Raw genomic sequence first — 27,462 nt, 5'->3', positions numbered from 1 at the left:
AATGAGCTTCAGAGCTAAATGTTTTCATTTTATAACAGCTGAACACAGCAGGAAGGGTGTTAGTATAGTGTATGTGAATGAGGAATCAGCAATTCATGGACCCCAAGGTCTCTTTTTAGGCATTTTCCCCCTAATCACCCTCTCCGTGTAATTTTAATATCTTTAATGCCATAGATATACTGTATATCTGTTTATGTAAAGGGTGCATATCTGTGCTTTGTATGTAAAAAGAAGAAAGATATTTTTGCCCCCAAAATTCATTTTGTCCCTGTGGGAGTGGTAGTGTCCCTGTTGAGAATACATGTTTTAGATGAAATCTTGGTATTTCATGCAATGTTATATAATGAAAATTAATAATCATAAAATAGTTTTTATCCACTGTTGTGTCATTTATGCTTTTAAAAACCTGTTTCTTTCCCTCTAGTAGTTGGCAGTTTGCAGATCTAGATAGTCATTTGGCCAGATTCTCTGGTTCCTGCTGGGTTGGAGAATGGAGTGCTGAAACTCCCGGGAAACCACTAATTGTCTTACCTCTTCCAACCCTCTGCCTTCAGCAGGGAGGGTTAAAAACGCTGCCTGTATCTGCTCTGAGTTTATTTATTTAGATTTAGCTTTCTAAGCGGCTTACTGAGATATAATTCACATACCACACAATTCACCCCTTTAAAACACACAGTTCAATGGTTTTTAGTCACTATGATCAATTTTAGAGCATTTTTATTACCCCAAAAGGAAGCCCTGTACTCAGTAGCAGTCACTCTCAATTTCTCTCCAATCCTCTTCCACCAAGCCCCCAGCACCCAGCCTTAGGTGCCCACTACTCTACTTTCTATATCTATAGATTTGCCTATTTTGGACATTTTGTATGCATAGAAGCATACAATACGTGAACTTTGTGACTGGCTTCTTTCACTTAGCATAATGTTTTCAAAGTTCATCTACATTGTAACATGTGTCAGTACTCCATTCTTTTTTATGGCTGAATAATATTCCATTGTGTGGACTGCAGTAAGGATATACCACGTTTTATTTATCCACTCATCAGTTGATGGACATTTGGGTTGTTTCCACTTTTTGGTTATTATGAACAATGTTGCCATGAACATTCATATACAAGATTTCATGTGGACATATGTTTTCATTTCTTTTGGGTCCGTACCATTTTACATCCCCACCAGTAATCTATGAGACTTCCAATTTCTCCACATCCTTGCTGACCCTTGTTATTGTTGGTCATTTTGATGATAGCCATCCTAGTGGATGTGAAGTGGTATCTCACTGTGATTTTGATTTGTATTTCCCTACTGGCTAATGATCTTGAGCATCTTTCATGTGCTTATGCTCAGAGTTTTTGATTCCTGAGGAGCATAAAAGGCACTTACCTTAATACTCTCAGAAATATTTTGAGAACCAAGGGCTGGAAATAGTGCCATAATCCATCCCTTCTACCCTTCAGCAGCATTAGAAGGCATGTGGTTGCCAACACCACCCACAACTAGTCCAAAGAACACCTTTGTGCAACTCAGGAAAAGGCACCCTTCCCTTAAGAACCTTTATTGCCATCTGCTAGAAAATCATCATTATGGTAATTATAATGTGAATGGCACCTCCTAGAGTTGTTCAGTGCACAACCCACGCAACCACATGCAGGGATCCTGGTTGTTTTTCTCTGAGCTGTCAGAGAAAAAGAGCCAAGATGGCTACTCTGTTATTCTATTACCTTTGGATTTAGCCCTATGAATCTCCCTTTATCTATTTCCTCAGCAACTCTCAGATTTGATAGTCCTTCTATGCTGACAAATTTGTCGTGACCTCAAACCCCAGCATTAAATATACAGAATAATATTTATAAGCATGAGTTATATAATTTTATCTCTCCTCCATAGGGAGGGAGAAGTTGCAGTATGAGCCTTCATTCAAAGGCTTATACGTATTAACTGCTTAACTATTTCAGCAATGGATTGTAGCCGGGACTAATTGTCCCCCAGTATTTATTCTCCGCTTTTTTCTTTGGTAGCAGAACCCCTGAGGTTAGCATGGCATATGGCCACTTGCTGATGGCTGAATTTCTCAGCCTTTGGTGTAGCTATAAGGGGCCATATGACTATCTTTGAGCAGTAGGATATGAGTGGAAATGATATGTGCAACTTCTAGGCCACACCCCCAAGAGGAAAGGATGAGACCATTACTTCTCCTCTTACCATTCCCAATGGCTGGAATACAGATGGAGTGGCAGAAATGGGACAGTCATCTCAGACCTTGAGATGAGAGCCCTGTGATCTATATTTCTTGCTTCATGAAGTAAACATTAAATAAAATACTTCTATCAAGTAAAATTTTCTACAATGAATTCTCTTTCCAGTTAAAGAACAGCAGAAAATGGTCTCCTGATAGACTAAATACATTTTTGCTATAAATAATGGTTGTCATTTTATTATAGTTATTTGTTCAAAAATCTTTCTTCATTACTACTTTGTGAACTTCTTCAGATCAAGGACCATGTTTAATTTATCTGCTTGTCCCTGGTGTCCAGTAGAGTGCCTTGCACATATAAAGTGCTCTATAAATATTTATTTATATACATGAACAAATCAATGAAATGTAGCCCACTATAGGCTACATTTGGATACTGGATATCGTACTGTATATCCTGGGAATTCCAGACTCTACCTAATAGTTTTCTTCCACTTAGGACAGCATTTTGTAGGTCTGTCTGTTGTCATTGATCTACTCAGCACTGAGGATTCAGAAATGGGAAACATTGACACAGCCTTTTTCTTCATGGAGATTTACTGTCTAGTCTAGCACCTGACAGTTCCCTAGACCTGAGATCACAAATATTCCTTCTATGGTCCTGTGTCCTGCGTTCATCGCCGTAAGGTATAGTATAGAGAGTGCATGATTTGAAACCACCTGGATTGGATTTGACTCCTGGTTTTAGCACTTTGGGCCATGTTTTGTAACACCTACGCATGCTATAGCTATTCCTGCTCTTGCCTTTTACACCTGCCACAAACTTTACTAATTTAAACTGAGCTTAAAGAAGTACCATTGCAAATAAATTAAAGTAAGAATTATAGACGTTGGTTAAATGAATATAGTTTATTACTTTCCAATATAGTACATATTTATATGTTAAGATTAAATAGATTGAGTAAAAGTAACATAAGTTAATTAAAAAATTACAAATTGCAAATAGTTTCATGTTTTCTAATGTATTATACAAAATAGTTCCCCACTATTTAATGATTAACTTATATGTGTGTGTGTGTTTGCTTATATTTAATAGAGAATACTTGTATGCAAATAGAAAATTTCTGGAAAGATACACAGAAAACTGCTAACCATGATTATCTCTGGGAATTAGTGGCTAAACATTTTAGTGGTAGAAAACTTTTTCTTTTCATTTTATATACATTTCCTACAATTTGAGTTTTTCCATGTGTATTTATTTTACAATTGTAAGCAACTAGTTTAAATTAAAAACATAGCAATATATAATAAAGTGCTTTGCCAAAAAAAAGTAGAACTTTATGTAGCTAATTTAATTTAATTGTTTTTTGAGGTCTTGATTAAAATACATATATGTTTTGTAGAGTGGAGAATGTTTTTTTGAAAACAATATTCTGAAAATTCAGAGGAAGAAATTCTTCACATTTTTCACTCTAAAAGGTTTATGTATGAATTACATTTAGTGAGTACTTTTTTTTGACAGTGTTCTCTGTTCTCTTAGTGAAGGTACAAAACTGCTCTTTTCTACTGGGGGACCTACGACAACACTGCTTTGTTCATCTAAGTTTCAAAAAAATTTAATTAACTGAAAAATCCATTGGGACAGGTAAATTCTACAATATTCTGATCTACATGGAAATAAATCTGTCTACTAAAAAAATGCTTTGTAGTTTCAACTGCAACTTTTGGATTTATACTTAATACTAGGTATATCAGTTAGCTATTGATGTTTAATAAATCACTCTAAAACCCAGTGGCTTAAAACCGCCATTATTTACTCTCACCTGGATGTCTGCAGGTCAGCAGGGCTTCCATGGATCCGGGCTGGGCTCAGCTGGGAGGCTTTACTTCAAGCGGAGGTGCCGAAGGGCAGTTCTGTTTTTTATAGAAGGCTGGTGGACTGGCTGGGGTGCCCCTGCTCCTCACATCTCTTATTTTCCTGAGACCAGCAAGCTATCCGGAGCAGGTTTTATTGTGATAATAATGCAAGAGAGTGAACAGAAGCACCCAAAGCCTAGGATCAGGACTGGCATGCTGTCACTTCCTTCCATAAAGCCAGTCACACAGCCAAGCCAAAAAAATCAAGGGGCAGGGAATGACACTTCGTCATGATGAGCGGGCAGTAGTGTGGATGAGGAGGAGTGAAGAATTAGAGCCAGCAAGTCAATCTGCCACACCAGATTAGGTAATGGAAAATTGGGAGGAAACCAGGGTAGAGACTACAATGATCTGAGCTGTGTGGATTAATAGGAGGTAGAAAATAGGGAACAGGATCTCTTAGGTAGAAGAAATTGAAGTGTCTATGAGAGGAGTGCTGAATTTTTTTTTAGGCAAAAAGGGTTGAAAGAGCTGTAGCTGAAGGACATCAGAGGGCTGACATGTAATGGAATGCAGTGAGGAAAAGAGCAGTGTGTAGGGTGAAGGGACAAGAAGAGGCAAGCGAGACTACAGTCATCCTTCAGCATCCGAGGAGGCTGGTTACAGGACCACTGCAGATAACAAAATCCGTGGATGTTCAAATCCTTGATATAAAAGGGCCTAGTATTTGCATATAATCTCGGAACATCCTCCCTTATACTTTAAATCACCTCTAGGTTACTTATAATACCTACGATGTAAATGCTATGCAAATAGTTGTTACACTGTATTGATTTTTATTTGTATTGTTTTTTATTGTTGCATGGTTAGTTCTTATTTTTATTTTTTTGAATACTTTCAACCTGCAGTTGGTTGAATTTGTGGGTAGGAACCTGCAGATGCAGAGGAACAACTGCATTAAGAATGTCTAGGTGGATGATCTTTGTACTGAAGACTTACATTAGTTAAATAAAATCAGGGAAATGATTCTTATCCACTGAACTTGTACACTTCCAAATTATGCAATAGGCAGTCGTTCCTTGGTATTGGGGGGGCATCAGGACACCCTCACCCCCTCCTACCCTATGGATACCAAAACTCATGGATAAAAAAGTCAACACTCCATATCTGTTTTTCAGTCCAAATTTGGTTGAATCCACGGATACGGAACCACAGATATGGAGGCCTACTGTATTTATTGAAAAAAATGCACTTGTAAGTGGCCCTGGGCAGTTCAAACCCGCATTATTCAAGGGTCAGCTGTAGTAGAGTGTAAGATAATGAAGTATTTCTGCACTGGGTTTAGGTTTGGCCAATGTATTACAGATATTCTGAGATTTTGGTATCCTAAATCACATATAATTGTAGTATTTTGCACAGAGAAGCCATAACCACCATTTCTAAAAATCACTCTTTGGTTAATTTCATGCTTGTTATTAAAATTGATCCCTTAATCAAAGTGATACCTTACACCACTAAAAAAGAATATTTCTGAGTAAATCCAATATTTGTAAGTTTATAATATTCCACATGAGGTGTTACCTATTTGGTACTTAAATACAATGAAATCATAGTTTCTTTCCCTTCTGATGTGAATTTAGGTAAGGAATTTCTTCTGCTTCTTCAGTTCTGGATCCAGGAGAACCATGTACATTTGCCTTTTTTTCTTTTCACTGTTTAAAAATATACTTTATTTCTAAGAAAACAGCTGTTGTCTGTAAGTCAAACTGCATGAACAGCACTGGTCATTAGAATAGAGACAAATGACCTCCTTAATAGAACACACCTCTCAAAGGAACGGATCCTAGGGCTTGTATTTTTTAATATATTCTGAGAAAATCTCTTTAGACTACTGGATATTCTTCCTTGTTTCATTGCTACTGTGATTTACATCTTTTAAAACAATCAGTTTGATAGTGCTTCCACATGTTTGAGCATATGATTCTCTGGTCTGTTTAGCAGATAAATTCTCTTTATCCAGAAGCTTTGAGGTTTAGTGCTTTTTGTGAAAGAAAGTTTATTGAATGTGTACATTAGAAAACAAGAGAAGGCTTGATATGGCTAAGAAAATTGGCCTTGAAACTTTCATTTTGTCAATCCCGCAGGGCATATGGGACTCATGACATTTGTTGTTGTTTCCATCCTCATTCTTTGCAGGCTGGGAAGTGACGATACCCGTTTTGAGGTTAGCATGGCCAACGACGGATGCGAAGTGCATCGTTTTGATCCCAGCGTCAGGTCGGCTCATGTTCTGGAGAGTCAGCGCCTTTGGTATCACCGTTTGTCCATTGACTGGCGGGACCCCCATCCAGCTGTTGCCGCCCAAAAACCACATAGCAACACCAGAAAACTGGGAAGCATTTTGAATGAATTTGGGCATCATAAGGTGAGGTTTTTCATTTGGTTTCATAATTAAAGCAAACAAACCCATAAACTTTTTTTTTTAAATGCAAACCAAGGATAACAACATTGGCATTGGATAGTTGACAGTGCAGTTTTAATCTTACTAATCACCCAAAATTATTCATAGAGTCAACTCTGTAAACATAAAGTTTTGGCAAAGATATAAATATTTAAACTGATTTAGAGATTTTAGTTGTTGAGTAATGCTGAGGTCTTGGCCAACACTGAGCAAGAAGACTGAGAAACTTACTTCTGGCGTAGGCTGAAGAATACCATTTCTGTTTGGCAATTATTTAAAATTTTCAGAAAGGGCAAACTACTTATGTTGACCTCAAATACAAAAAATAATCTGAGCCAAGTTTATGTTTGCAAGAGATTGCTTGTGCATTGTTTCTCACTGTTATAACATATGTCTCATGTTTATCACTATTTTGCACCTCTAGGTTCTTAAAGTTCAGAAAATATATGTAGTTTTGATTAAAAATCTACTTTATAAAATTGAATGAACCTTATGTATTTTATATAATTATGTCAAACGATGTCAAATCTCTGTAAATATTTTATTGTGAATGGACAGCAAAAATGGAACTGAATCTTTGCACTGTGTTCCCTGAAAGCAATTTTTAGTGTAATACACCCAAACTAATTGCATTCTGTAGGCAGATACTAGAGTCCTCCTGAGTGTAGTCGGCTTGTGTTTGATCTCTAACCCTGGTTGGGTTTGGCCTATCTTAGCCTGTCCTTCCCAGCCAGAGGTGCCATGTAATTTAGAACTTGTCAGAATGAGAGTTTCTAGTTGAGAAATAATGTATATGGGACTCAATTTTAACTTGAGCTGGCTTTTTGATCTTGAATAAGAGGCCTATATTATTATTCCTCGTTCTTTCTCCTCCTCCTCTTCTCTCCCTCCTCCTCCTCTTTTTTCCTTTCCTCCTGCTCCTCCTGCTGTTCCTCCTCCCTCTCCTCCTCCCCCTCCCCATTTCCCCTTCTCTTCCTGTTCCTCCTCCTCCTTCGTTTAAACCCCTTTAATTAGACAGCCCAAGCTTCTTCAAGAACAAGTTCAAAGAATTTGCTGTTCTTTTAACATGTGATTAACTATTGATTTATATTTTGCCTTTCCACTGATAGTAACTAGCATTTAATAGTCAGGAGCCTTAATGAAACATATATATACACACACACATAATTTTTTTGGGTAAAATCCCAGAACAGAACTCTTTTTAACATGCTATTGATGTTTAAAATATGTGTGGGAAGAAGCAGGAGCATTTTTCAGAACTTTATTTTTATATTATTTTATTTTTTTGCTACTTGTTACCTTTGTAGACCTGTTTTTTACAGCTGAAAATTACAAGCCTGATTCTCTAATATGTCAACTCTAGCTTATTCAACGAGCCAGCTACTTATTCTTTGTTCGCAGTTAGGACTCTTGCTGCTCCTCCCCCACTTGATGCTCTTTATTTCCTGGCCCTCTCCAGCCCCAGTCTTCAAAGAAAAGAGTAGAGAAAAAAGGGGAGACTCAATGCCATTTTGCTTTTTTCAATGACATTTTAGCAAAAGATTTGGTAATGGTAAGTGTAAAAGATGACTTTGAAAGGTGATCTGTGGATACAACCTATCTAACCACATTTGTTATGGAAAATGTGTACCTGAATTGTGTTTGTTTAGCTCCATGGGAGCTGCAGGGACCAAACCTTTACGCTGAGGAGAAAGCATGGAGCTTTTTGCAACACTGCTCCTGAGACAGCAGAAATATTTACAATAATAACTAAAAACGAGAAATGCTTTAAAGGATTGCTGCTATTCCTCAGGCTACTTATTTTTATTAAAAACATTCACAGTGAAAGCGATCAGGCTCAGAATTGCCAGGCATGCGTTTGCTGCTCTAAAAAAAAAAAATTTCCTTGTTGAAGAATTTAAAAGATACTGATGTTCTTCCATAGAGATTCTTCTGGGGAATGCTTTAAAACAAAAAGAACAAAAACTAACCCATCGGTGAGTGATTGCTTCCATTAGGAGCATGCTTCTAGGAGCTATGTGGTGCCAAATAAAAGGAAATCTTGTCTGTGGCCTGTAGCCGGCATGGTCTGTTTTCATTTTTCTGCATGTGCAGACATTGGTAAATCAGATGTGGAAAGCAAAGGGGAAGCAAATAGGAAACAACGCGGTAACAAATGTCAACACTTTTTGCCTAGCCTCCTTTTGACTCCTTTATTCTGAAAGTGACTGTAGAAACCAAAGCATCATTAGTTGTTTTGTTTTTTATTTCATGACTTTGAAGTATCTCATATTGTTTTGTAATAATTTCCATGTTAGGCTGTTGTTACTCTCTTTATCCACACCTAGATTCCAGCCCATCGGGCAAAAATGTGGGCATAAATGAAAGCAGCATTCTGAGATAGTGACAGAAAGATGCATATGGCTTTTGCACTGCTTTTAAAACTCTTTGGTAATTTTAACTTCAAACTATAAATTAAAAATAACCTTTCTAAAGCATCAGGCTACAGCAGCTGCATCAGCAAAACCATGTGGACCAGAAGCCCAGTCTGTCAGGGAATGACATCACCTGGATCCAGCGTTATTTGAAATGATTAACGGTCTCCTCCTTGCTGAAGCGCTTGTTGCTGTTAACTAAGCATGGGAATTTTTCCAGAATGTCACTAGACATACTGAATCTAAAGTTTCTGCTCGTATTAATCATAATATATGCTTTTTTCCTAAAGTCTTTATTACATACTCAGAGTGTCCTAAATGATCCAAGCTGGTTAATGAGACGTTATAACAATTATTATTATTTCCAGTCTTAACCATGCTGCTGCTAATATGGACAGCACGACTGCCTGAGAGTTTACCTTTGTAAACTCATTAATCTAAGTTTGAAGGATGGGTCCTCTTAGTGGCTTTCGGCGTTGGTAAAGTCATTGAACCTCTCTGGTGCTTAGTTGGATTGTGAGTGAAATGAGGACAATGATAACTGCCCAAATTGTGGATTGTTTTTTGAGAACTAGCTATGAGAACACAATGTGAAAGTCCTCCTCAGAATGCCTGGTGTGAATTAGTCACTCATTTGTTTTCAGTAATTTCAAAGGATTTTTTTTCTTTAACAATTTTAGGAAATTTTTACTAAATTTTATGAAAAATTTTGTCTTTTTTTTTTCTTTCTTTCTTTGTTTTCAGGGAAAACGTATCAGAGACTTCTCTGGAAATTGCTAACTGCATTTAATTCCAGTCAAGATTTTTTAATGAAAGCTTTGTGTGAAACTGAAGGGCAGTTGGTCCTTCAAATGTGGTTGTAGATAATTATTATTATTATATTGATATATGCTGCCTCGGGGCGCTGAACAGTTGCTGGCGCATGTATAGGAAGCAAATACCGTGCTGTATAGAGATTAAATAAGCTGTTGAGGATTAACTGGGATCTGTTCCACACAGAGCGGATGTGGACCTAGACTGCGGGGGCTGGGGGCGCTGGGCAGACGCCCCGGGGAAGCTGAACTTCCTGCGGGTCAGCGCTGGGTGACAAGTCCTTCTTTGCCCACTCTTGTCACCACCCAGGCAGCAGCCGAGTGTCTGCTTGGACCCTCGCAGGACCACCCGTTTCTGCCCCCCTTGGCCTGGAGCTCACCATTGATTCCAGAACGTCAGTTTTGTTGTGTGGTCTCTACTATGTTTGAAAGAATATGGGCTTTGAAATTAAACTACAGAAAGATACCCATGTTTTTCCTTTCGCATATTATAATAAATTGGCAAATGTAAACAAGATACTGATACTGCCCTGAATTGGAATGCTTGTTGGGAATAATACACTTTGCTGCTGAAAATGGAAAATAATATACTCTTTTAGGAAGAACATTAAACCATGGGTATATATTATGTCAATTTTATTTCCAGAAATCTTTTTTGCCTTAAATTCCATTTTGTCTGGTATTAGTTCCACCACACCAGCTCTCTTTTGATAACTATTTGTATGAATACCATTCTGAATTCCTTTATTTTCATTCTTTTGATACAGTTTTAGTTTATGTGTAGCATATAAGACCAATGTATTCAGTATATGTCTGGATTGTGTTTTTAAACCCAATCTGATAATCGGTCTTTACACAGGTGTCTTTAATTCATTTATGTTTGTATTTATTGTGATTATTGGTATTTGGGGGCTAATTTCTACTCTTTTAAATTGGGCCTTTGGTTTTCTATTCTTTCTTTCTTTCTCTTATTGCCAAAGCTTACATTTTTATTTTTCATGGCTATCTTTAAATTTTAAATGTATATAATTAGCTATAAAATTTAAAAACATGTAAAATTATTCAATATTTCTATATTCTTCCTAAACATGACAAAGATCATAGCAAGTTAACTACCCATTGAACATGGGTGTCTACATTATTATCTGAAGTTTTACCCTTTTTTTTTATTTTGAAGAAATTTTAAATGCAAAAGTTGCTAGCATAAGACAATGAACTCTCATATATTTTTTCGGTGAGATTCAACAATTGTTAATATTTTGCCACATTTGGTGCGCTCGCTCTCTCTCTCTCTCTCTCTCTCTCTCCCCTTATATATGCAGAGATAATTCAATAATTATCTCTGCAAATTAAAAAATTTATAAAACTCATTGGAAAGGAATGGATGAATACTTCCATAATATTATACATTTATCTACATATGTGAGTTTAATTCATTTATATGTATTATTTTTGGTGATATATTTGGGCTAATTGTATCTTACTTTGATATATCTCAGTCCAAGAGCTGGTATCATAATTAATGTGGAAATAGTGGAAATATCCTTATTAAAGTCAGGGGAAAATAAAGATGTTTATCATTACCATTTTTAAAAAGTAGATTAGAACTCCTTAAAAAAAGCAAACTTCTCATTTTGAGATAATTTATAGATTCACTTGCAGTTGTAAGAAATAATACAGAAATTCCATGCACCTTTTACCCAGTTTGGCCCAGTGGCAAACCTTTGTATGATATCACAACCAGGATACTGACATTGATACAGTTCAGATACAGAATATTTCTAGTACCACAGAGATCATGTTGCCCTTTTATAGCCATAGCTACCTTCTTCCCCTTATCTCTTTCCCTAACCCCTGGTAACCACTAATCTGTTTCCCATTTTTATAATTTTGTCATTTTCAAGAATGTTATCTAAATTGAATTATATAGTGCCTAATCATCATTGCTATTTGACCTAGTTCTTAATAGCTAATACAATTCGAAAAGAGAAATTAATTTAGAAATAAAAATTAGGAAGAAGGTAAAATTTTATTATTTATAGATGTATTATATTGTTATTGAGAGATTTATTATTTGAAGATAATATACTGGATTATTATTATTTGATTATTATTATTTGAAGATTATATACTGGAAAACTCAAAAGAATCTAATGAAAAGCTGTCAATAAGAAAATATAATGAGTTATCTAAGTGCAGTATACAAAAATTTTAAAACTACACTTTTCTGAATAAAAATCAGTTAGAATATAAAAAGGAAGTAAAGACATCATTTACAAAAGCAACAAAAAGATAAAAATAAACTTAATGAGACATGTGCAAGATCTACAAGAAAAAAACTTTAACCACTCAAGGATTTAAAAGAAGATTTGAACAAATTCAAAGACAGCACATTCTTTGATATAAAGACTTACTATCATAATGATTTAGTTTTTCTTATGTTAATCTATTTATTTAACATGATCCCAGTAAAATTGCCTGTAGAATTTTTTTCTGTAGAACTAGATATGCTGATTCTAGAGTTTATATTGAATTAACAAGCAGAAATAGCCAATCAAATTCTGATAAAGGAGGTTAAGTAACCCAATGAGGTATTAGAACTTCTTACCAAACTATAATAAAAACAAAACTGTACTATTGCATAAATAGATAAACAGATTAGTGGACAGAATAGCATATCCAGAAATATATCCAAATACATGCACATTTGATATATGATAAAGTTGGTATCTCAATCAGTGGGAAAAGATGCATATTACAGTAAAATTATGGGTAGGCATTTATAAGAAATTAATTTTGATTTTTGTTTATGCCTTCTGCCAAAAAATCCAAACCAATAAAAAAACAAATATTTCTAAAAACCATAAAAATACTAAGAAAAAAAAACTTTGGGGATTTTTTTTTTATAATCCTGGAGTTAGAAAGTCATAAAAAAAAAGATAATTAATTTGATTACACATAAAATTTCTGCATGGTAAAACTACCAGAAACAAAATTAAAATACAAATAAGAAACTGGGAAAATATTGACAATTCATTTCATAAGCAGAGAGTTAATTTCACCTGTATAAAAGGGCTTCAACAAATCAATAAGAGAAAGATCCATGACTTGATAGACAGTTGATGTAAAAAACAGTTTGCAGAAAAGGAGATACAGATGGCTTGTATCTGTGGTCCCAAACCCAGTACCAGTCCAGGGCCTGTTAGGAAACAGGCCACACAGCAGGAGGTGAGCGGCAGGCGAGCCAGCAAGTGAAGCTTCATCTGTATTTACAGCTGCTCCCCATCGCTTGCATCACTGCAGAATCTATGACTCCTGCAGATCAGCAGGGGCATTAGATTCTCATAGGAGCACGAACCCTACTGTAAACTGTGCATGTGAGGGATCTAGGTAGTGTCTCCTTATGAGAATCTAATGCCTGATGATCTGAGGTGGAGCTGAGATGGTGATGCTAGCACTGGGGAGCGGCTGCAAATACAGATTATCATTAGCAGAGAGGTTTGACTCTACAATAAATATAATGTGCTTGAATCATCTCGAAACCATCTCCCCACACACCCATCCATGGAAAAATTGTCTTCCATAAAATCGGTCCCTGGTGCCAAGAAGGTTGGGGACCTGAAATCATCTCCGCACACACCCATTCATGGAAAAATTATCTTTCATGAAATAGGTCCTTGGTGCCAAAAAGGTTAGCGCTTATATGAAAAAGTACTCAGGTCGGTCGAGGTGGCTCCCTCCTGTAATCCTAGCACTCCAGGAGGCCGAGGTGGCAGGATTGCTTGAGCTCAGGTGTTTGAGACCAGCCTGAGCAAGAGTGAGACCCTATCTCTACTAAACACAGAAAAATTAGTCAGGCATTGTGGTGCACGCCTGTAGTCCCAGATACTCAGGAGGCTGAGGTAGAATTGCTTGAGCCCAGGAGTTTGAGATTGCAGTGAGGTATGTTGATGCCACTGTACTCTACCAAGAGTGACAGAGTGAGACTCTGTCTCAAAGAAAAAAAAAAAAAGAGAGAAAGAAGAAAGAAAGAAAGAAAGAAAAAGTACTCAAACTTGCTAATATTAAGAGGAATACAAAAAATTATAGTTAGATACAATGTTTTCATCAGATTTTCAAACATAAAAAGTAGCAGGAATGTCAATTGGTACAACCGTTCTGCAGGGCAGTTTGACAATATCTGTCACATTGCAAATGCAAATCCAGCAATTCTACTTGTGTGAATTTGCCACACAATCATATTTCCAGATGTGTGAACTGATATATAAACAGGTTATTTTTTTGCAACATCATTTCTAATAGCAAAGGGTAGAAAACAATCTTCATATACACCACTGTGGAAGTGGTTAAATGAATTATTGCACATATTTTCCTGGACTACTTACAATGTACTATAAAAAGAGAACAAAGCAAATTTTTATGTACTGATATGGAACAATATTTGAAGTATATTTTTATGAAAAGGAACTTACAATGTAAAGCAATTGCTAAACAGTTTTGAAAACAAAGAACAAAATTAGAGGATTTATACTACCTGATTTCAAGACTTAATATAAGTGATAGCAATCAAGATAGTATGGTACTGACATAAAGACAGACGTATAGATCAATGGAAGAGAATTTGGAAATAGAAACACATATATAATTATAAAAGTCACCAACATAATTTAATGGGAACAATTATAGTCTTTCAAACAAATGGTGCTGGAACAAATGGATATCTGTATGGAAAAAAAGTGACTCTTGACTTCACATTATCTCAAAAGTTATTTTGAAATGAAATGTAGACTTAAACATAAAAGCCAATATTCTAAAACTTCTAGAAGAAAATATAGGAGAAAATCTTCACAACCTTGAAATAGAAAGATTTCTTAGACAGGATATAAAAAGCATAAACCAGAAAATTTTTAAAAAAGATAAATTGGACTTCATCAAGATTAAAATATTCTGTTCATCAAAAGACATTGTTCAGAACATAAAAACTGGAAGAAAACATTCACTCACAGGTGTATCAAACAAAGAACTTGTATTCAGAATATGTACAGAACTCTTAAAACCAAAAATAAGAAGACAACTCAATAGGAAATAGGCAAAAGATTTGAACCAACACTTCACCAAAGAAGATGTACAGATGACAAAAAAACACACACGAAAACATGCTCAATGTCATTAGTCATTAAAGAAATGAAAACTAAAGCCACAATGAGATACCACTTCATAACTACCAAAATGACTAAAATTAAAAGGATTGATGATACCAGGTGATGGTGCGGATATGGAATAACTGGAGTTCTCAAGCCTTTCTAGTGGAAATGCAACCTCTTTGGAAAAGAATTTGACAATTTCTTGTTAAGTTAAACATATTTACCAATTAACCCTGCAAACCTACTCCTACGTGTTTTACCAAAGACAACTGAAAACATATGTCTATACAAAGGCTTTATAATTGAAAATTTACAGATGCTATATTCCTAATAGCCCCGACAATCCAAATGTCCTAGCAGAGTGAATGGGTAGAGAAGTTATGGTATGAATGTATCACCTGCAATGTACCATACACCGTACATCCATATAGAATGGAATGTCACCCAGCAATAAAAAGGAACAGGCTTGGTAATACGTACAGCACAAATGAGTCTCACACACTTTATACTAAATGAAGGAAGCCAGATACAAAAGACTACATATTATATGATTCTCTACTTATATGAAGTTCTAGAATAGGCAAAACTATTCTATAGTGATAGAAATGAGAGCAGTGGTTACTTGGGGCAGGCAGTGAGAGAGTGGAGTAGGAGATTTACTGAAAGGATCACCAGGGAACTTTTTGGAGTGATGGAAATATTCTATGTTTTGAATGTGTTGTGGTTACATGGATATATACATATGTCAAAAGTCATCAACCTATATATTTAAATGTATGAATTGTATTGTGTATAAATTATACCTCAGTAAAGGCAAATTGAAGAAGAGAGTGTGTAGATTTATACCATTCTACCATTGTTTTTGTCTATGTAGAATTTCTCTGAAAGTATATACAAGAAAATGGTGAAACTGGTTGCCTCCAGGGAGAGCTGGATGGCTGGGGAAGAGGCTCAGTACTCTTTGTATATTTTGAATTTTGTACCTTGCGAATATTCAAAAAATTAAAATATTTTTCAATTGCTTCTCCTCCATTTCTTTTATTCTGTACTTCTGGAATTCCTTTTAGATGTACTTTTGGAGCCTTGAAGACGATCCTCCTCATTTCTTCATTGCTTTTTCGTATTTTAAAATGTCATGCACTCTGTTCTACTTTAGGGTAGATGCCTCAGCATGAGCTTCCAATTCTTTAATTTTCTTTTGAACTATGTGCAGCCTAGAGTTTATGCCATTTATTGACATTTTATGAAAAAATGACTGTATTTTTCACTTCCAAGATTTTTAATTGGTATTTTTCCTGTCCATCTGTTCATTTCTATTATAGTTTTGCATGTTTTTATTTAACAATGTATTGTCACTGGTTGTAAGTTCATAAAAGTTGACATTATTCTTCTTGATTGATCCAAACATCCTAAACATACTCATTTTATTAAGTGAGTTTCCGTAGTGTAGTGGTTATCGCGTTCACCTAACGTATTCATTTTAAACTTTTATCAGATTGTTTAAAAAAATTAATTTAATCTTGGAATGAAGTAATGTTCCAATCATTGCTTTGGCTGGTTGTTTCTCTTATCCTTTGGTTTCTGTGCGTATGTTGGAATTTTGGGTTGTTGGCTTATTTTCAGTGAAAGGTTTTTGATTTGGTTTTGCTTTTCTCTTTCTTTTTTGCCTCAGCCTTCTATGCTTAGTGATTTTGCAGTAGCCTCCAGGACTTGGTCTGTTATAAGCATCTGGGGGCTCCCACTCCTCCCAGTGATATTTGGAATCCAGCTCATTTGCTGTTTGCTAGGGTGTGTCTCTCTCCTCCCATCTCTCTAGGCCAGTGGCTGGTGCTAAGCTAGAGCTCCAGCCAGTGGTTGTTAGCAGTTTATTTCAGGCTCCTTTGTGGAGCCAGGGAGCGCCACCCCAGCCCGTGGCTCTAATCAATGAATGTGGCTCCAGTTGCTCTCTCAGGGGAGCACCTACAAGTCCAATTTCCTTTAGGAGATGCACACCCAGGACCACTGCCACCTGCTTTAGGGTGGCAGCCAGCATGTCCTGGCTGCCACCCTGCTCACGGCTCTGTGTTCTGGTCCATGGAGATGTTCAAAGCAAGTTTTCAGCCCCGCTTTGTCCTTTCTCTCTCTCCCTCTCTCTCCCCCTCTGTTTCTCTTATATGATTCTCCCTTTTTGCTTTGTGCTTGTCACAGGAGCAGGGGATGCAGCATCTTACCTTCGTATTTCTCTTTAAATCAACTTTAAATGGATTCATCCTTCTTAGTATTGTCTGAAGAAATAATGTCCATGGACTCATGAGCCAGCTGTCCTAGTTGTGTTCGCTAATACATATTAACAATACCTTACCAAATGAAAGCTTTTGAAATGTTTATTTATATTGCCCCCAAATCGTATCCTATACTTACTATTATTTCTTAAAGTTAATGTATCTGTGAACCACCTAGAGAATTGAATTAAAATGCAGGTGGTGATTCAGTAAGTCTAGGGTGGGGCCTGACATTCTGTATTTCTTGTAAGCTCTGAGATGATGCTGATGTTTGTTGCTGGTTGGAAAATTATACTTTGAGTAGCAAGGTGTGCACCACACTTGGAGAAACACAGGACCAGAGGAAATTTCATAATAATTGGCAATGCTGGGACTTGAACCCAGGTGGTGTCCCCCCAGAGCCCGAGCACCAGGCCATTTTGTGCCTGTTGTTGTCTTCCACCCTCAGCCTGTATCTCCCTCTGCCCAGGTGATGTGAGGGACGGACACTCTGTTGGGATCCAGATCATTTTTTCATTCCCACGCAGCCTATTGCATCAGATTTCGTACCAGCTGTTGTCCTGGGACAAATTTTTTCTCAGGAGGGAAGCAAACGGCCCCTGCTGGTCTGCCACATCGGGTCAAGACCCAGGCGTGCCTGAGTCCTAGATTTACCCGTGAGCTGGAGCTCTGCTTTTGAGCTGTATGCTCCTAAATGAGCTGTGTGTGTCTCCTAGGCAGAGACCCCTTATTGAATGGACTCCCATTCAAAATACCTAGTGAAGTGCTCTAGAAATATATACGATGTATGTTGGACTAACTGTTTCCCCAGCACCTTCCTAAATAGAAATGTGCAGGGCACCAAAGTTCAGACACCTTATCTTTTGACACAGCCTACCCTGATGCACAAGCAGCAGCCTTGAGCATCCAGAGGCCTCAGCTACTAATGTTTCAGAAGAATGTTTGGGCAGGAAACCTTACAGAAAACCAGATACTGTGTGGTAAAGGTAGAAGTCCAGGTGATTCTTTTAGGTCCCGGGACAATTTTCTATCTAAATTTGTTTATTTTCCTTTTTCAAAGAGAAGTGTGTTTCTTTCTGTATATTTGAAGGCAACTTCATCTTGCAGAATTGCTATTTAATCACAAAGGTGCTGTGTTTCTGTGAAATAAGCCAGTGGCAATTTAGCAGTAATGAGTCATTCACGGCGCTGAATTGCAATTTGAAATGCAGAGACATCCTTCTGTCTCCATCAGTGTGCAGTGGACCCTAAGGACAAGCCGTCTTGGGAAAGTGAGTGGAGTACTTCCGAAAGCAACATTTAGGAAATGGGTTTTTTTGTGTGTGTGGTTTTGTTTTGTTTTGTTTGTTTACCCTTTTAGCTCATCTATAAAGGTGAGATTTGCCATGTAGCAAAATGTCTTGACTCTTCTTAATATTTTTCAAACCATTCAGTATTTCACTAGCATGGAGCTACAGTAGATTAGAAGAGAGAACTAAGTACATCTGGATTTAGCTACAGTTGGTGTTTTCTTTCTCCTCGGTTTTCCTGGGGCAGAAGTCATGACTGGCAAAGTTATGTGTGAACAGTGTTCTGGAATCTGGAGACCCACTCCCACCTGTACAACCAAGTAGTTCTCAGATTCTAATGTTGGAATGGGGGACACCAGACCACAAACCAGAACAAAAGCGATAACATACCACAAGCGAGGAATTCAACCACAAAGGGAGCTTGATTAAAATGTCAAATTCAAGACCAACCCCAGAGATTCTGATTTAGTTGGTCTGGCGTGGAGCCTAAGAAGCTGCATTTTAACCAAGTCCACCCCACTCTAACCCAGGTGCTGTGAAGAACCTCACTGTGTAGAAAGGACTTGAGTGTCTGGGGCTGCCATTTGCAAATCCCTCGCCCTCTTCTGTGCATAACGCCCTTGAAACAAGAAGGGGCTCTGGAGCCTGGCTGTCAGCTTCTGCAGCATCTTCCCTGCCTCTTTCCCAAGTGTCTGAGTCTTCCTCAGTTCTTCCTCAGTCTTCCTCCTCAGTCTTCCTCAGTTCCGTGCCTCAGTTTCCTCTATTGTAAGGTGTGTGATATGAACCCCCACCATCGGAGAACGTTGTGTAGGCCAGTGAACTTGTATGAATGAGAGGAAGGAACAAGAAGTTTTCATAAGACCAGATTTGTGATTTTATTTTGTGGAGAATTATGATTGACTATTGCTTTTTTGAGATTTTCAAAAGAGCCCAGTATTATTACAGAAGAGGAAGATTTCACATGTAGAAGAAATTATCCTCCAAGGAGCTGGCATTTGATTTTCTTTGTTGCTGTGTACCTTGAATGGCTGTACTTGTCTGAGCATCGTGCCACGTGGACAAAGTTTGGGGAATAAGAACCAAGTGAATCCTGAGGAAGGAGAGGGCTGTGAGCTCAAGGTGCCCATCAGGTTCCTGGGTTTCCCTTTGTGTGATTTCCTTTCCTAAAGAAGATTGTGGGTCTGTCGAGGACTGTCATGTTCAGTGATGCACGGCTCAGATTTGCAGGATCATGTAGCTCTGCAGTTCCTTTATGCGCGTTAAAAAAAAAAGCTTAATGCCTTTTGACAGTAAGAGCTCTGAGAACTTGCAATCGTATTAGTGAATCCTCCGAGGGAGTGTATATTCCTGAGCAAATCCTTCCAGGTCACACCCATGCTGGTCATTTCTGCCTTGGGAGCTCAGCCCAGGCCAGTTTTCAAAGGTGCCCAAGCATAACAGACACACCCATGAAACAGCCTGCAAGTGCTTGGGAAAAGGTGTTCACAGGTTTCAGAGGTAAAACCTGATTTATTTTCAAACCAGTAAAATTATGGGGAAAGGAGGATTTCATTTGCCACTTTTTAGTTAAAAACATAAGGACCTTTTAAAAAACACAAGTTTCCCAGCGTGGAGTGGCATTCAACAGTTTTGCAATTAAAATGATAATGAAACATTTCTTACAAGAACTTCTCTTTAAAATCAGCATGATGGGTTCACAGCACACCATTAGAAGGAATTATGTAAAGGAGCCTCTCTGTTCCAAGTTTTATTTTAAGATTTAATTTATTCCAGATTCTGCAGGAATAAACCATCCATGTGACAAGCCTGCTAACAGATGTCAATTTAGTTTTATAGCACATGCCTGCACTTCAGAGTCAGAAAATGAAGATTATTCTTCTTGCCTGCTGTTTATTACATGACACAGCTTCATAACACCATGCCCCAGAGGACAGCTGATTAATAACCTGTGGGCTGGCAACTTACCCTGCTTCTGTCTGTGTTCTGCGGCGTTAAGTGTACGCTTTCTTTCACATTACCCTTTTGGATTAACGGAGGTACTGGAAAGAGCAAAGGTGACAGAAAATGGAATTTTCTTTGTTTTAATGCCATCTAGGTCAGAAGACATTATACTGTAGTATCAGTAGTAAAAGAGAAATAAAACAAAAATAAATAAGAATTATTCAACTATATAGAAGTAAATCTATACTAAATTTTTTTGTGATGTTGGTAGGTAAAACATAGTAACCCCCTTATGATAAATATTATCTTAAATTCAACCATAATAAGAAGTCTTCACGTCTTCATATTCACAGGGCACATTTGCCTATGTTCCCATGATAGAGGAATGATCAGTTTATTTGTATATTGCATTTCTGTTTGTATCCCCATCCGTCTCTCCATCCATCTGTCCCTCCATCCATGTATGAAATATCCAATAGATATTTATTAAGCACCTTCTATATGTAAGGTTCTGTGTTTAAATATTAAATACGTAGGAATAAACAAGTCTCTTTTTAATTTTTAAAAATTTTTAATTGTGGTAAAATACACTTAACATAGAATTTACCAGCTTAATCCTTTTTAAGTGTACAGTTCAATAGTGTTCTGTATATTCACATTGTTATGCATCTAATCTCCAGAAATTTTTCATCTTGCAAAAGAGAAACCCCATATCCATTAAATAATAACTTCCCATTCCTTCCCTTTCCCCTGGTAACCTCTAATCTACTTCCTGTGTATGAATTTGCCTACTATAGGTACCTAATACAAATGGAATCACACAGTGTTTTGTCCTTTGTGTCTGGCTGATTTCACTCAGCATAATGTTTTCAAGGTTCATCCATGTTGTAGCATGTGTCATAATTCCCTTCCTTTTTAAGGCTGAGTAATATTCCATGGTATGTACACACTACACTCTGCTTATTCATTCATCTGCAGATGGATACTTGGGTTGCTTCCACTTCATGCCTATTGTGAGTAACAAATACCTCTTGAAGATCCTGCTTTCAGTTTTTTGGTTATATACCCAGAAGTGGAATTGTGGATCATGTGGTAATTCTATTTTTAATTTTTTGAGGAACCATCGTACTGTTTTCCATAGCAGGTATGTCATTTTACATTCCCATAGACAAGTCTTTTAATATTAACATGTAGCTGAAAAGACAAAAATGTGATCTTGTAATGAGTGCTACAAAGGAAAACTACAGTGTGCTATGGGAATGTTTAATAGAGAAATCCAATCGAATCTGTTGTGTATTCTTGTATTTCTGATGCCTAGTCCACAGTGGAGGCTTGATAAGTATTGGGTATGTGGGTGAATGGACCATCCAGACCCTCGGTGTTTCCTTCCTGCTATTTAGCCGCCCTCCTGCTGTCGAATGGAGAGCCAGGCTTTTCCTTGGTTGCCTGTATGGATCTCTGGGGAGATTATGGAAAACATTTTTCTAGTAATGCTTTTTTTCTTATTCTGTTTATGATCCAGTATTCAGAGATGTTAAGATATTTCCACCAGATTTGTCCCTGCCTTTTCTTGGTGGGGAAAAAAGAAAGCTGCGTGCCGATGTAAGATGAAAGTGTAGTAATGTTAGGAAGTGGTGGGGTATTCAGGGAGAAATGTTCTCTCTATTATTAGAACATTGCTTCTGTTCTCTAAAGAATTTTGTTCTATAAAGATAGCAAGAAGACCTCTTGCTCATTTTCTCATTTTGGCTTTAGTCAATAACATTTTGCTCAATTACATGCTATTTATAGCTATTTTAAATTGAAATTTCATTCTTGAGATTTTTCAGGAGAATTTCAGACATTTAAAATATACAGACATTATATTTGAAGACTTAAACTTCTTGTTCCTGGTGTTAATAAAAGGAATCTGCTTATCTGATCTCCAAACTAATGAAGACATTGTTATTATCCTGTCCAATTTTTTATTTTGCTAACAATTGAGGCATAGAAAGAGGCTGGCCACAAAAATATTTGGCACACTTCTTTCCTTTGAAATTTTTACTGGTTTTGCTGTTTGCCATGGTGCTATTATTCTGATCAGCTAGAGCGATCAGTTATTTGTCTGGAATGAGTCCTGAGTGTTTATAATAATTGCTCTGGTCTTGATATTGGCACAGGAGAACAATGTTGATGACATTTTCAGGATGTTGGCTTTGGGTCAGGTAGCAAGTATTGGGCCATGGTGCCCATTGGGAGTTGCTCTCAACCACAGAAAACCAAACACCAATTCTACAAGCTGTTTGTTGTGTGACTAGCAAGGTGAATTAAGTCTTCTGAGCTACATTCCATCTTCTGTAAAATGAGGAGGACAATACCTTTCATGCAAGGCTGTTGAGGGGATTAAAGACAAAAAAGGACTGTAAAAAGACTAAATGTCTGGTCAGTTGTTCCCCAGATGGGAGCTATTTATTAAATTGTTGTTGTGTTGGATTGATTTGAATTGTTTTAGGACAAAATTCAAATACTAAGGATAAAGTGTATGTTATGGATGATTGGTATATTTTATTGCTCTTTTACTTTCTTAGTGATAGTGGGGGAACTTCTATTAAGTCAACATTTACTCCAGAAAACATTAAAGAGAGTCAGTATCCTGGCTTGGATTTGGGAAGTATTTAGAACAGCAGTAGTGTGAATCTGATGTCCAGACATCCCTTCAGTGTTCTTGGGACCAATCTTTCTGCCGTGACAGCCATGGACATAATTGTTGTGTGTTTCAAATATTCCACCTGCTTCGTGGCATCTGCAGAAATCTTGTAATTTAATGATCTTTCCCATGTGCATCTCTTGCGTGTGAGTACTTAAAGCTACACAGGTTTATTGAGTATACTATTGTGAGATAATTTAAGTGGTGAATATTGATATCTTTGAAAATATTTTAGCTAGTAATAGTTCAATACTTCTCACTACATTGGCCATATGACATTGTATTTCCCTTTAGGCTGACCTCTTTCTGAAACCTTCTGGTATGTCATTTTGACTCCTTTCTGGGGACATATCTAGTACCAATTGTTGGTTGAACTAAGTGCTCAGGAATATTCTGGGTAACTAAATTTTCTAACTAAATGAAAAAGGCACTGTTGCTCACCTTTTTCTTGTTGTTCCCTTCCGGTGCTACCTACTGTGTTGAATATAAACACCTCATTTGATGTGCAAGATCTTGATTCAGTTTTTCAACCTCTTTATTTTCCACTGGGTTCTTACAGATAGATATCCTATGCTCTAACCTAACGAAATGGTTTTACTTCCAATTTGCCTAAACTTTCTCATCTTATGTAGCTTCAATCATAAGTCCTATAATGTCTATTGAAGTACTCAACCTCATTGAAAAAAAATTCCCATCATGTCTAATATTTTCTCTGTATCTGATCAAGTAAAAAAAATTTATGCATCTTACAAGTCCTATCCCAAATGCTGTCTCTTCCATAAAGCCTTTCTCAAAATCATTTATTTTAATATTTTTTGATTACATAAGTGACATATATTCACTGTAGAAAATTTAGATAATAGAGAACTCAGAAAATAAAAGAATGAAAATTAAAGTCACCTATATTTCTACCACTGAGATAACTACTATTAATATATATAGTCTCTCTTTCCTGACGTCCCTCCCACCCCCATAGTATATATATTTTTAAAAAATGAAAGTGGGATCATGCTGTAGATGCTATTTTATAATCTGGGGTTTTTTACTTAAAATATTTTGAACATTTTTATATATTATTAAACATTTCATCTAGATGTAATGCAGCATTATGTATAATTGCAAAATTCTGGAAACAATATAATTGTTCTTTAATAGAGGACTGAATAAATGAAATATAGTAAAACCCATACAATTGAATACTCAGTGACTATTAAAGTACATACTTTATATCTATATTTTGCTTATATGGAAAGATATCTAAAATAAATTGTTAAGGGCCCAAAGCAAAGTGCCAAATAGTGGGTATACCATGACACTCACTTTGAATAAAAATAAAGCAGTGTGCATACAAATACATGCTTGTATATGTACTTTAAAACACAGATCTTTGGCCAGGAACGGTGGCTCATGCCTGTAATCCTAGCACTTTGGGAGACCTAAGTAGTAGGATTGCTTGAGGCCAGGAGTTCAAAACCAGAGTAAGAGTGAGACCCCGTCTCTACAAAAAACAGAAAAATGAGCCAGATGTGGTGGCGCTTGCCTGTAGTCCCAGCTACTTGGTAGGCTGGGGCAGGAGGATTGCTTGAGGAGTTTGAGGTTGGAGTGAACTATGATGATGCCACTGCACCCTAGTCCCAGTGACAAAGTGAGACCCTGTCTCAAAAAAAGCAACAGCAACAACGAAAAAACCATAAATCTTTAGGTAAAGGTTTTGGGTAAAAGTACTGGGGATTCTTTGGGTAAAAGTACTGTAGGTACCTTTGGGTCTTTGGGTAAAGGTCTGTTTTTGGGTAAATATACTTTAGGTAAAGGTACTGGCGGGGGAGAAAGACACTTCATTGTCCTTTTGAAGGGGTTGTACATTTTTTTTACCATGTATATTTTATGATTTTTCCATAAAATCTTATACAATACTTATCTACAGTGTAATTTTTAAATGCTGCATATATTCTAGTGAATGGATATATCATAGTTTATTTAACCACTCCCCAATTTTTGAATATATAGATTATTTCCAGTTTTTGACTACCATAAACTGTGCAGTCTAAGGCTTTTTATATGCCTTGCTGAAATACCCTCAAGAGAATTTGTACCATTTTACTCTACTAGGATTTGTCCAGTGGATGTGATTTCTTACTTCTTTGAATTCCTGCAAAACTTTGTTTGCATATCTTTTATGGAAGTTAGCTAGTTCCTTGCATCATAATTACCTGGGTACTTAGTGCATGTCTATGATACACGTTATATCTGTCTATATGATACACTATGTATCTATTTATACCATACACTATGAAATTCCTGAGAAAGTGACTCAGCAAATTCACCATTTTCCCCATTGCAGTACACAGCATGGTGCCTGGCCTGTGTGAAACGTGCAGTAAGTAAATATTGGGTGCGTTGAAATGAATTAGCTTCACACTGTTAGTGAGCCACTTTCTAAAATGATGGTATTGAAACTCGCTCAGCTGGCTGGGCATCCTGTGGTCGTAGCCCTCTTTATAGACCACCATAGTCTTTGTGGAACTTTGTGAAATACCAATATCTCTCATTTAATGATTTGAGCTAATTTTACCAGAAGAAAGCATGACTATTTCTGTGTAGGAAACATAAAATCCAACAAAGACCATGTGTAACCAAGCCATAGGACTACGCAGGATTGACTACTTCAAATTTCCCCATTAATAATTGGTAGTCACTTGTCATTTATTTATTTTTCTCTTGGCCCTTGGTGGCAGACAATTAGCGGTCAGTGTGCAGGCTTAAGAAACACTGATGAGTTTTGTCATTTGGGAAATTACCTTGATGCAACAAAACCTCCACAAATACTACTGGATAAGCGGTCCCACAGGTTATGGATCACAAATTAAGATGCTTGAATCACACGGTTTGTTGAATCAATTAAAAACACACACTGGGATTTAAGGGGAGAGAGGTGGAGTAAGTTAATGTCCTTAGGATCGGGTACAAGCAAGTAGAAGGATCACCCTGCATGAATCCTGCTCAACGGGCCAGTCTTGCTCTCCTTCTTCTCCCTCTCCTCTCCTCTCATCAGCTTTCCATGCTGACTGGCCGAAAGGACCAGAGTTGAGGTACAGAGCAAGGAGGCTCAACTGGAGAGACACAGGGACGAGTGTGTCTGGTCACACTGCAAGCTCACCAGTTAGCCTGTGAACAGCTATGGATTTTATCCGGCAGAGTATCGGTGAGGTCAGAATGGGTGTCATCAATGGGCGGCCAGTTGAAGACCTCAGGAATATTGAGTGACTCATATATCTCATGTATATCTAATGTTTAGTGGCAATTTAAGTGTTTACTCCTTAGCGCACTCATGTACTCCTTATTTTATTTATACCTAATATGTTTTATAAGTTACTTAAGTATCTATACTTGGCACATGTTGTGAATTTCACGTATCTCATTTGACTTCTCATCTTCTGTAGAAGAATTGAATATTCTCAAATAAAACAATACATGCACGTTACCAGTTTGAAAGTTAAAATTGATAAGATTGTGTTGATTAACTTTGTTTTTGCTATTAATCCACTTCAGTGTTCAAACATCTTGATCCAGTATTCTACAGGAACCTAAAACAGTCATGCATGGGCCCTAATGAACGAAACAGAGTGAGCAAAGTGAGGTACAGTCATGCATCGCTTAACAATGGGGCTAAAGATTTCCTAATGCTGTAAAGCATTAGGAAAAAGAGAGAGGCCGGGCGTGGTGGCTCACGCCTGTAATCCTAGCACTCTGGGAGGCCGAGGTGGGAGGATCATTTGAGCTCAGGAGTTCGAGACCAGCATGAGCAAGAGTGAGACCCCCCATCTCTACTAAAAAAATAGAAAGAAATTAGCTGGACAGCTAAAAATATATAGAAAAAATTAGCCGGGCGTGGTGGTGCATGCTTGTAGTCCCAGCTACTCGGGAGGCTGAGGCAGTAGGATTGCTTGAGCCCAGGAGATTGAGGTTGCTGTGAGCTAGGCTGATGCCACGGCACTCTAGCCCAGGCAACAAAGTGAGACTCTGTCTCAAAACAAAACAAAACAAAACAACAGGGCTATGTTCTGAGAAATACACCATTAGGAGATGTTGTGTGAACATATAGAATGTACTTACCCAAATCTAGATGATATAGCCTATTGCTTCTAGGCTATAAATCTGTGCAGCATATTACTATATGGAATGCTGTAGAAAATTATAACACAATGGTAAGTATTTGTGTATCTAAACATATCTGAACATAGAAAAGGCATAATTCAACACCCTTAAAACTGATCTGCAGAAAAAAAGTTATTTTGGCATATTTTTAAGCTACACAGTATCCAAGACAGTGCTTTTTGACAAATAAGATTTTTTCTCTTGTGATTAAATTCTGTTTAATGGAGATTTTGCTGTTCAGCTAATGGC

General features: G+C 37.1%; 1 protein-coding gene across 1 annotated transcript in view; it reads left to right on the top strand.

The window, feature by feature from the left end:
* METTL24 (methyltransferase like 24) overlaps positions 1-27,462 on the top strand; it is an 89,668-nt gene that overhangs the window by 42,181 nt on the left and 20,025 nt on the right. The window contains exon 4 of the mRNA XM_069488382.1: positions 6,247-6,475. Coding sequence (XP_069344483.1) covers positions 6,247-6,475 — 229 coding nt within the window. The remainder of the gene's footprint in view (positions 1-6,246; positions 6,476-27,462) is intronic.

This window comes from Eulemur rufifrons, chromosome 15 (assembly GCF_041146395.1).
Source record: "Eulemur rufifrons isolate Redbay chromosome 15, OSU_ERuf_1, whole genome shotgun sequence".
Taxonomy (NCBI): domain Eukaryota; kingdom Metazoa; phylum Chordata; class Mammalia; order Primates; family Lemuridae; genus Eulemur; species Eulemur rufifrons.
This window is presented reverse-complemented; position numbering and strand designations above follow the sequence as displayed.